The 11,050-nt window shown below is 48.8% G+C and overlaps 1 protein-coding gene across 3 annotated transcripts in view; it reads left to right on the top strand.

Annotated features, from left to right (window-relative positions):
- LOC117059366 (paired box protein Pax-6-like) overlaps positions 1-10,605 on the top strand; it is a 33,878-nt gene extending 23,273 nt beyond the window's left edge. For 2 of the 3 annotated variants that reach the window (XM_033171038.1, XM_033171039.1), the window contains 6 exons: positions 1,508-1,666; positions 4,068-4,150; positions 4,250-4,409; positions 4,582-4,679; positions 5,892-6,033; positions 10,507-10,605. In XM_033171038.1, coding sequence (XP_033026929.1) covers positions 1,508-1,666; positions 4,068-4,150; positions 4,250-4,409; positions 4,582-4,679; positions 5,892-6,033; positions 10,507-10,592 — 728 coding nt within the window. In that variant the 3' untranslated portion in view covers positions 10,593-10,605. Of the gene's footprint in view, positions 1-1,507; positions 1,667-4,067; positions 4,151-4,249; positions 4,410-4,581; positions 4,680-5,891; positions 6,034-6,487; positions 6,551-10,506 lie in introns of those variants that run through there. The other variant, XM_033171040.1, reaches the window with a different exon arrangement.
- Positions 10,606-11,050: the final 445 nt, after the last annotated feature.

Genomic DNA, 11,050 nt, shown 5'->3' on the forward strand with positions numbered 1-11,050 from the left:
AGAAATGGTACACTAGAGCATCATGGGAAATCAAAATGGAGCGCCTATTGGGGCAACTGCCCAACTGTGCCAGTTTTTGCAGAGGCGATCAGGGGTTTCCTTAGGTTCTAAACTCCGGCCCTAAAATCTCCCCTCTCAAGGTTGGAATAAAAATTATGCAGGTTCGATTTTGGCCTGACTTTGGCGAGTCTGCCTGATGTTATTAGGATAGTCTACTTCCCCACCTGACGCAGGAAATTTGATTTCATTGGGGAGGGTGGGTGGGAACTGGGGGGGAAGTAAGGTGTTTGTGGGATGTGGTGGGGAGACACACAGCGCACGGCTTAACTCTGGGATTGGCTCCCGTGAAATGGAGTGACGGCCACAGACCTGAATGGCTTTGAAAGAGGATCGGACAAATTCACGACTGTCCAGGGTTTCAGACAGGCTTCTCCAAGGCCTAGCTGAAGATGCGGGGAATTGAACCCGGGATCTTCTGTATGCAAATGAGACACTGTGCCAATGAACTGTAGTCCTTCCTCAGAAGTCCTGGGTTCAAATTTGCAGTGGGTCACTGATGTGCTGAGAGAACTGGCACGGTTTAGTAGTTTGAGCGTCTGGCTAGGACTGTGGATCCTTGGCTTCAAATCAGCGCACAGCTACGAAGCTCACCGGGCGACTTTGGCCCAGTCACTGTCTCTCAGCCTAGCCTCCCTCACAGGGTTGTTGTGAGGATAACATAGGGGGAGGGGGGGACCATGCGCATTATTGTCTTGAGCACCTTAAAGAAAGGGTGAGATATACACCTTTAGACCCCGGGTGAAAACATTCCTCTTCAACCAGGCCTTTGCCAAGAAATGTCCTTTTAAATGTGCTTGAGGAGGGGAATAACTGGTTTGCTTTTATTCTTATTTTTATTATGTATTTTTTATATATATATACACGGTGGTACCTTGGTTCTTGAACGTAATCTGTACCGGAAGACCGTTCGAGTTCTGAAACATTCGAAAACCGAGGTACAAAGGGCTGTCTGCAGATTCAATTGAGAAAATTGAAAAACACACAGTGGAAGCCGTTCAACTTCCAAGGCGCGTTTGAAAACGGAAGCGTTTACTTCCGGGTTTTCGGCGTTTGGGTTCCAAAATGTTTGTCAACAGAGACGTTCGAGAACCGAGGTACCACTATATTGTAATTTTATGATGTGAACTGGCCTGAGATCTATGGATGAAGGATGGTATAATAATAATAATAATAATAATAATAATAATAATAATAATAATAATAATAATAATAATAATAATACAGCTGACCAAGATTTGAACCTGGATCTCCTCAGTCCTAGCCTACCATACTACTAGTTCATTCTCAATAACAATTACAACCACCTTGCACATTTAAAATGCAATAGGAATTATGATTAATAAATGAAGATGATGTAAGGGTGTTTGTGTGTGTGTGTGTGTGTGTGTGTGTGTGTGTGTGTGCGCCTTCCTTTCTTCATATCTCTGTTCTCCATCCCAACCACCAGATAGTTGCCAGCAGCTGGAGAGTGGCCTGGACCCTGAGCACCCGCAAGGCGCAAGCACCCAAGACCTAGATGAGTCCCAAATCCGTTTGCAGCTGAAGCGCAAATTGCAAAGGAACCGGACATCTTTCACCCAGGAGCAGATAGAGGCGCTGGAGAAAGGTGAGGAAGGGACGAACAGGTGAGGTTTCCAGCTGGCTGGAATTTTATCTTTCTGGTTAGCAGCCCGAACTGGAACATTTTGAGCGAAGGAAAGAAAAACGGCGTCCGCTGTTTACACTGTTAACAGACACGTGTGCACATCGTGCGTGCGCATTAACTGAGGTGGTGCAACTGAGAGAGCTTTTCTTAAAGGTAAACAATGCAGACTCATCCATCCCACATTGAACACATGGCAATTGTCTGTGATAAACGGTGTGCAGAGGTGGGCAGCACTGCTTTCTATCTGCACTTATGTGCCGTCGCCACCTCACAATTCATACCTAATTTTAGACCAACCCCACCCACCCCGCAGTGCAGGAATATGCAGCTGTCCCGTACGGGGATCGAACCTGCAACCTTGGCATTGTCAGCACCATGCTCTAACCAACTGAGCTATCCAGAGAGTCACCCAGCTGGCTAGGCTTGGAGTCCACTTACCTTCACCATGAGGTGCCTCTCAGCTGAGCGGCTGCCATCCTTATCTGGCAGGTTATGGTTGGAAATCATCTTATTCCATCCATATTTGATTTGCTACTTGGTTAGCCTGCACAGTGTATGTGTGAATTAGGAAGGGTGCTAATGATCCATGAAAAAGATTGTGTGCGTGTGTGTGCGTGTGTGCGTGTTTTATTGATGTGGGAGACCCCATGACCCCCGCTAGCCTTCCATGGGTATAGCCTCTCAAGTCTTCCCAAGTTGCAGTTCCCTCCAAATGGGGTGTGTGTCACCATGATGTCAATCAGGATGACTCCTGTAGTCTCTTCTACAGTTACGCTCAGTACGGATCGCACTAAATCGCACCCAGAGGATATCCTTAAACTTCCGAACAACTGGACGGTGTGATTTAGATTGATATTTTGTTTTCTGAAAAACCAGGCTCCTCTCACGAGAAACGGTAACTCTGTGTATGTTCAGAGGCACTTCGCTGACAATGTAATAATTTTTTTTAATCAGTTGTCGGCAGTCTTCTTATATCAAGATGGGACCTAAGAGGAGAAGATGTGTGTGGCCATCTGGTGGGCCAGAGTGGTGCTGCAGCCTTAAGGCACAGCTTGTTTGCTTCTCCTGCATTGCAAGCCGTGCCACTTTTAAACACTAAGCTGTTCTGCAGAAATAGGGGACCATTTTCACCCTGAAGGCTGCATTCTCTTCTGGCCAACCCGAGCATGGTGGGCAGGGCCAGCAGGCAGAGCTATGGATGTGAATTTTGTACCGTAGTCTAGTTCCCACACATTCCCCGCTCTCTTATTCTCCATCTGGGCGAACAAGAGGCAGGAGCAGAGTCCAAGGAAACATTCAAGCCAGGCGAAAACACTCAAGGAAGGGATGGGGGAAGGAAGGCCTGGGGAGAGCAGGGGAGCTGTGGAGGGGTGTGGTCAAGGGCTGGGCAGATTGGTCTAGAGGTAGTTGTCTTGGCTGGCCAGGCCCTCCTGTATTGGAAGCAGAGAATCTGCAGCCCATGCCACCTGCTTCTGGTAGTATGTGCTAGTCTTTCTGTGTAATATAGTTCCAGGGAGCCAGAAAAGAAGACAGGAAGGAATGAGCAGCAGCAGGAGTGGGGAGTCAGTGGACAACCCCTGCTTCTGATCAAAGGGGCCTTGCCTGCTTCAGCAGCTGTGGATTTCTACAGCACAGGGAATGCTGGTTCTGCCAGAGCTTCTGGACCAGAGTCCTCGGAGTCAGAGAAGCGATGCTGCTGGCAGAGTGGCTTCCTCCTGAGCTGGTCCAAGCAGGCCTAATCATGGGCAATTCCTAAAAGCCCAACGTCTCATACCCTGAAGAGGAGAAGTTAGATCCTGTGGGCATGACAGTACGTGACACAGTGGGTGACATCTACAGGGTTGTTAAACCCCAGCAGAAGATTGAGAGCATGCCTGCGGAAGTGAATAGCAGGCGTGAGCTGCCTGGAGGATGCAATACCCCTGTGCTCCACTAGGGGGCAGGATGGAGATGGTTCTACCCTTCCAATACATACCCTTCTTGCTGTGTTCAGCTAAGAAATAGTCACGAGCCCATGATACAGTTTTGCAGATTGATTCAGATATGCTTTTGCTGGCATGATAAGGAATTTGAGCACTGACAAAGTAATATGCCCTTAAGGCATGCTGTAACAGGGTGTAAGACAGGCATGGCCCTCCAGATGTTTTGGGACTACAATTCCCATCATCCCTGACCACTGGTCCTGTTAGCTAGGGATGATGGGAGTTGCAGTCCCAACACATCTGGAGGGCCAAGTTTGGCCATGCCTGGTGTAAGAACATGGGAGTAGGTTCTACTTCACCAGGGGCTATAAATGATGGGAAAACAGGGGGGGAACATGTCTCCAAAACTCTTGACTCCCTCGCCCTCCCATCTTCCTCAGAATTTGAGCGCACTCACTACCCCGACGTCTTCGCCCGCGAACGCCTGGCAGCAAAGATTGACCTCCCGGAGGCCCGGATCCAGGTATGGCAAGGGGAGCCCCTCGGCTGTGGGACAGGCCAACCTACACTTGCTTCTCATTCCCCGTTGATTCCATTCCACTGTTCTTTGCCCCCCTTCCAGGTCTGGTTCTCCAACCGCAGAGCTAAGTGGCGCCGGGAGGAGAAGCTGAGGAACCAGAGGCGCCAGGCGGGGGGCACCGGGGGCCACCTGAGCATAAACAGCAGTTTTGGCTCCGCGGGCAGCACTGTCTACCAGTCCCTCCCCCAGCCAACGGGGTCAGGTGAGGGCTGTGGACCCGGCTCACTTGTTCCCATTCCCCCATTCCTTCTTGGCTAACCCATCCCTGTCTGTCTCAGGGAGGCCCCGTTGAACATGGCACTGTACCGCCCTGGCCCCCAGTAAGAAGGGCTATCCACCATTGACAACCAGATGACTTTTCTCTCCTGTTACAGGCACCATGTTGAGCCGTACGGAAAGCGCCCTCAGCAACAACTATGGCGCCCTTCCGCCCTTGCCCACCTTCTCTATGGCCAACAGCCTCCCTATCCAGGTAAGCTTCTCAGAACCCCTTCCAAGCCCAGGAAAGCCCCTAGTCTCCAACACGACTGCCAGATCCAGGGGGGGGGGCATTTTTGTCATCCCGCAACGGCGCCTGACCTGGCAGTTAAGCGTCATTACACAACAGATGAAACATGTACGAACGGTTTTTCGTAATTTTCTTTTCTTCTCTTCTTCCTTAATGCTTCCACTGCCCCCTTGTTTTTATTCAATGCCCCACAATTGCACCTGAGGCTACTATTGCCCCCCCCCTGGACCATTCCAGTGCCACCCCCACCCAGAGGGCAGTATCGCCCACTTAGGGAAACACTGGGCTAGTTTATTATTATTATTTATTGAATTTATATACCGCCTTATACCCGGGGGTCTAAGGGCGGTTCACAGAATAAAATCAAGATATAAAACCACAAAATACCTAATAAAAATATTAACAACAACCCAATAGCCCCCTCCCCCCAAAAAACCATTTTAATAGGACATAGGATGTAAAATCAGATCTACCAAAGGCCTGGTTAAAAAGGACTATTTTTGCCTGGCACCTAAAGGTGTATATTGAAGGCACCCGGTGAACTTCCCTGGGGAGAGCATTCCACAGACGGGGAGCCACTGCACAGAAGGCCCTGTTCTTGTGTTGCTGGCCTCCGGGCCTCTCAGGGAGGGGGCACATGAAGGAGGGCCTCAGAAGATGATCTCAGGGTCTGGGTAGGTTCATATGGAAAGAGGCGGTCCTTGAGGCATTGCTATACTGAGCTGCTCAAGGCTTTATAGGTCAAAACCAGCACTTTGAATTGGGCCTGGAAACTGATTGGTGGCCAGTGCAGTCGGACCAGGATCAGTGTAATATGCTCACGCCTTCTTGCTCTGGTGAGCAACCTGGCCGCTGAATTCTGCACCAGCTGAAGTTTCCCAGCCGTCTTCAGAGGTCTTCCATCTAGATGAGGAAGAGGCATTATCGGATTTAAAGATTGCATGTCCTACCCAGGCAAAGACACCTGGGATGTGAATCAGGACCAGCAAAAGGTGTGGCCTGGGGAGAGGAGGTGTGGCCTGGGGAGAGGGGCGTGGCCTGAGGTGCCAGACCCTGGAGCTGAAGACACCTGCCTTAAAGGCACATGCTCAGGGCCAGGCAGGCAGGAGGGCTGATTGAGATCCTTTGCTGCCGCTAACCTCCTTTCCTCTGTCGCATCTTGTTTGCCCCCAACAGCAGGCCGTACCCCCCGTGGCCAGCCAGACGTCGTCTTACTCCTGCATGCTCCCCGGCGGCTCGTCAGTGCGAAGCTACGATTCATACACGCCCTCCCAGCTCTCCTCTCATAACCTGAGCTCCAGCAACGGGGCCTCTACTGGTAATGGAAGGGCAGGGGGAATGGCAGGTGTGGAGCGAGGGAAGGGATGGGAGCTTGGCACACCAGGGATCCGGGATAAAGCAGGGTTTGCAGCAACTGGTGGGGGAGAGGAGATGGGGCACTGGTCAGCCACAGTTGCTTAACAGCCATGGGAAGTAGAACAAACAAACAACACCCCCCCCCCTCTAAAATGCATTTAGAGCCATGTAGGAAGAAGCACAAGGAAATGCATAATGTGGCTTCTAGTATGCATTTTTAGAAATCCCACCTTCTGCATAAAGCATAAATAAAACAACTTTCCAGTCCTCGCGATGTTGGAGTGCTAGTTAAAAACGTGTGTTTTCAGCTTCTGCTAAAACAAACACAATGTGTTTTTCACTTGTCAAGGCTGGTGTGCACATTCTCCTAGCATAATTTCAGCTACCGCACTCTGACTTAGACTTTTCCTTTATAGAGACCACAAGCCAATACTCAGCCCCAGGAAGGAAAAGATACTGAACATGAAATTTCGAAATCTGTAAAAGACTCCCCAAAGCCAGGCAACTCGGTGAAAGCTGGAAGTGACTTTTTTCTTTCTTTCAAATGGTCAGACATAATCCACTCCAGTTTTGGGTTTTGGAGTGTGGCTGTCCAGCCCTGTCCTACTGCACAGGAGCATAAGAAAAAAAATCCTTCCAGTAGCACCTTAGAGACCAATTAAGTTTGTTATTGGTATGAGCTTTCGTTTGCATGCACGCTTCTTCAGATACAACATAGTTGGTCTCTAAGGTGCTACTGGAAGGATTTTTTTAATTTTTTATTTTGTTTCGACTATGGCACACCAACACGGCTACATACCTGAAACTAGGAGCATAAGAAATTACCGTATTTTTTGGCGTATAAGACGACTGGGCATATAAGACGACCCCCAGCTTTTCCAGTTAAAATATAGAGTTTGAGATATACTTGACCGCAGGTTCTCCACCCGGCGTATAAGATGACCCCCGACTTTTGAGAAGATTTTCCTGGATTAAAAAGTAGTCTTATACGCCAGAATATACAGTATACTAATTCAGACCATGATTTGTCCACCTAACTCAGTATGTGGCCAATACATTCACTGGCAGCAGTTCTCCGGGATTTCAGGCAAGAGTCTTTCTCACTGAGCTACCGCATTGGAATAGAGCTGCATCAGTGCTTTTGCTCTCTGCCATTTGAGCTCTGTAGGCATCCCCCTTGATCTTGCCATTCCTTGTGTGTGAAGGAGCTTTGCCAGTGAGTGGGCTTCCCCCTCCCCTCTGGCTCCAGCTTTGTCCCTGCAGTTTCCCTCTGCTCTGGCAAAAGCTGAAGCACAGAGCATCTCTGTGCATGCCTTGCCGCTTGCACAGCTGCAAATAAGCCCTGGAATGGAAGCTTCTCATGCACAAGAAGCATGCTGTAGTGTCTGGACACTTAGCCACAGGACTCTATTGTGTGCCTCCCATACAAGCAAGCACAATATATTATTTGCAGAAGTGTACTCAATACGCAGGTCAGATCTTCCCTGTCTTTCTTGCCCAATAGTCTGCAGGCAAGATAGGGTAAGTTTTTATTTTAATTTCATAAGGATAGGGAAATCTCTATCAAACCTGAGTGACACAGAGAGGCAGATATAAGAATTGGGGTAAGGTAACATAACCTGCATACGCACTGTGCATTGAAAGCACATGTTGTTGTTTAGTCTTTTAGTCGTGTCCGACTCTTCGTGACCCCATGGACCAGAGCATGCCAGGCACTCCTGTCTTCTACTGCCTCCCGCAGTTTGGTCAGACTCATGTTGGTAGCTTCGAGAACACTGTCCAACCACCTCGTCTTCTGTCGTCTCCTTCTCCTTGTGCCCTCAATCTTTCCCAACATCAGGGTCTTTTGCAGGGATTCTTCTCTTCTCATGAGGTGGCCAAAGTATTGGAGCCTCAGCTTCAGGATCTGTCCTTCCAGTGAGCACTCAGGGCTGATTTCCTTCAGAATGGATAGGTTGGATCTTCTTGCAGTCCATGGGACTCTCAAGAGTCTCCTGAAAGCACATGGCATCCTGCAGATAATTCTGGGAACTATAATTTTTTGGGGTAGGTGCTAGGAATTGCAGCGTTGTGAAGGCTAAGCTACACTTCCCAGGATTCTTTGTGGGCAAGCTATGGTGTGTATGCATCCCATGTGAGCTATGACCGTCAAAAAGCAAGAACTGCAATACTGAATGGCTTTATTAGACTCTACTAAGATTCGATTCTAATCTAACCTTAGAGTCACCCGTGTTTAGAAGCACCCACATCCCCCATAACTCTTCCTCAGGCCTGTTAATAAGCAAAGTGTGGACTTTTATATATTTTTTTAAAGTTCTTGCTTTTTCCTTCCAGCAGCTGCTGATGTGTCTTGAGACACCCCCCTTTCTTTTCTTTCTTTCTTTTTTGCACAGTCCAGGATGTAAACAATTAGCAGCTGTATTCTTGTGCACATTTACCTGAGAGCAAGTTCCATTGAGCACAGTGGGACTTAATAGGACCACTCTGCAAATCAGGTGTACACATAAGCTTTGGGGGGAAAGAAAGAAAGCTAAGATATTTCAGGAGACAGGTAAGGAGTACCTAGACCAGTGGTAGGCAACCTAAGGCCCGGGGTCCAGATGCGGCCCAGTCGCCTTCTCAATCTGGCCCACGGACAGTCCGGGAATCAGTGTGTTTTTACATGAGTAGAATGTGTGCTTTTATTTAAAATGCATCTCTGGATTATTTGTGGGGCATAGGAATTTGTTCTCCCCCCCCCCAAAAAAAAATGTAATCTGGCCCCCCACAAGGTCTGAGTAGACCGGCCCCCTGCTGAAAAAGTTTGCTGACCCCTGACCTAGACTGTGCAGCAGAAAGCCCTCTTCCGCCTAGTGAAGCCATGTCTGTCTATAACCTCTGGATTCTCAGAGCAAGAGGCAGGCGTTTGTGTGGAAGTATTGAGCTGTTGGGAGGGGACATTTCACCTCCTTCCTGGCTGTCTTGATTTAGACAGCAGCGGGTAGTATACGGACCTGCCCTTCCTTTCACAAATTGCCGTTAACAAGGCAGTTGTTGAAACCAAAGGGCTTTGGAGCAGTTCGCAACGTATCTTTCAGGGCCTCAAAAACCTCTGCAAGGGACTTGTCCTTCCTTAACCTTTGTCAGAATATTAATTCTTGCGTTGCCTTCCCTGCAGTCAGGTGTAATAAGAAAAAAAATCTGCCCTTATTCCCCTATGGGGTACACAAGAGCCCTTGTAGAGCCCTCCATCGGTAGGAGAATATAACAGGCCAACCAGAGAAGATTGAGAAGCAAAATATTTATTTTCGCTGTTGCAATAGGGTCCTTTCCTCACACACAGGTGAGCAGGGAAGAACCCAGAACAAAGGGCTCCCTTTCCTTATATAGAAATTTGAAATTGCCCACACTGGAGTTCAAGACCACCGCCAGAAGCATCACACATACATCACACTAAAAGGCGGTCTCCAACAGATTTCAAGAGAAATCTGTGTGCCCTTGTTTACCTTCTGTCTGCCAGTTTGTGATAATGCCTTATCTGATTGCCTTTTCTCAGTAGAATCTCTTTTAATTTAATTCCTGGGCAATTGGGAAGTTCCCTCACCCCCTCTCTCCTTGCAGAGAACATTTGGTCAGTTTGGGAGTGAAAATTGGTTTTCAGGCCTGTCTTCCTGCGCTGCTTCAGACATGTGGCCTTGTTTGCTTGGCACACTTATGAACATTTATTATATATATATAAAAGACCTTGGTATTCTTACAACACAGGGTAGTTCACTAGCGCAAAAACTTTGATTGCTCCTCAAATCCTAAACTCTTTGACTGGAATAGGCCACTGACCCCAACATGTTTAGTTTTTCAGTTTGGCACAGTTGGTTCATGAAGGGTGGTGCCCAACATATTTACTTCGTCCGTGCAAGGACGGGTGGATGCTTGGGCAAATCCCAAATTTGCTGCGGAGGGTTGGGGAAGGAGCCCCTGGAACAGATTTTAGTGGGCACGCAGCAGGGAGGAGAATAGGCAGAGTTCATACCCTCCAGCATGTCGAGTCTCTAAACTGGGACACAAGGCTTCCTGGCCGTGCTCCAGCGGGAGCCATGTGACCTGTGGGAGATCACGGGAGACCAAAAGAAGCACTTTTTTCTCGCCATGTGAGATTGCAGCCCCCCAAGAAAGCACTTTGGGGTGCAAAATCATGGCACCCCAAATGATTGCCATGCACGTGGGGGGGGGGCGGGGAAACAATGTCCTGGGACCTTGTGGGGTATGAGAATTGTGCAACTGCTTTGCACCAATGAAACAAGCTACTTAGTGCTGCAACCCAATATTTATACATTTATTTGCTGCAATGAGAAGACTGAGCTTTGCAGCCTATAACGTTTGGGGGGATTCCTTCTATTTCCTGACTATTTTTCTCCTCTCTCTCTTTCTCTCTCTCTCTCTCTCTCTCTCTCTCCAGGGTTAATCTCTCCAGGAGTGTCCGTTCCTGTCCAAGTCCCTGGTGGGGACCCTGACCTTGCCCAGTACTGGCCAAGGTTACAGTGAGGAAAGAAGTGGAACGGGCAGTGGGGGGGGGGGAATGGAAATGGACGGCGGAAGGAAAGGGGGAGATGAATCGGCTGCTTACACACCACACATTTAAAGTGCATGGCTTCCCCCAGAGAATCTTGGGAAGTGTAGTTCATCCCTGCCGGAGCTACAGTTCATTGCACCCTTAACAAACTATGATTCCCAGGATTCTCTGCGGGACGTAATGTGCTTTAAACGTACAGTGTGTACAGAAGGGGCTTTCCTTCCACAGCGGGGAGGGGAGGGGAATGGCAATATCTGGGGGAAGGAGCATTTGGAGAGGGCCTTCCTCAACTTTGTGTATCTATGTTAGGCAACCTGTCTTTTGGTCACCTTGTCTCTTTCTTCCCAATCCACATTCCGTCTTGTGACTTTCTCCTTCCCTCTCTTCCCTCTCCACCTCCCACCTTGCCCTTTAGATGGCACTAAGAGCG

Source organism: Lacerta agilis, chromosome 14, assembly GCF_009819535.1.
Source record: "Lacerta agilis isolate rLacAgi1 chromosome 14, rLacAgi1.pri, whole genome shotgun sequence".
NCBI lineage: Eukaryota > Metazoa > Chordata > Lepidosauria > Squamata > Lacertidae > Lacerta > Lacerta agilis.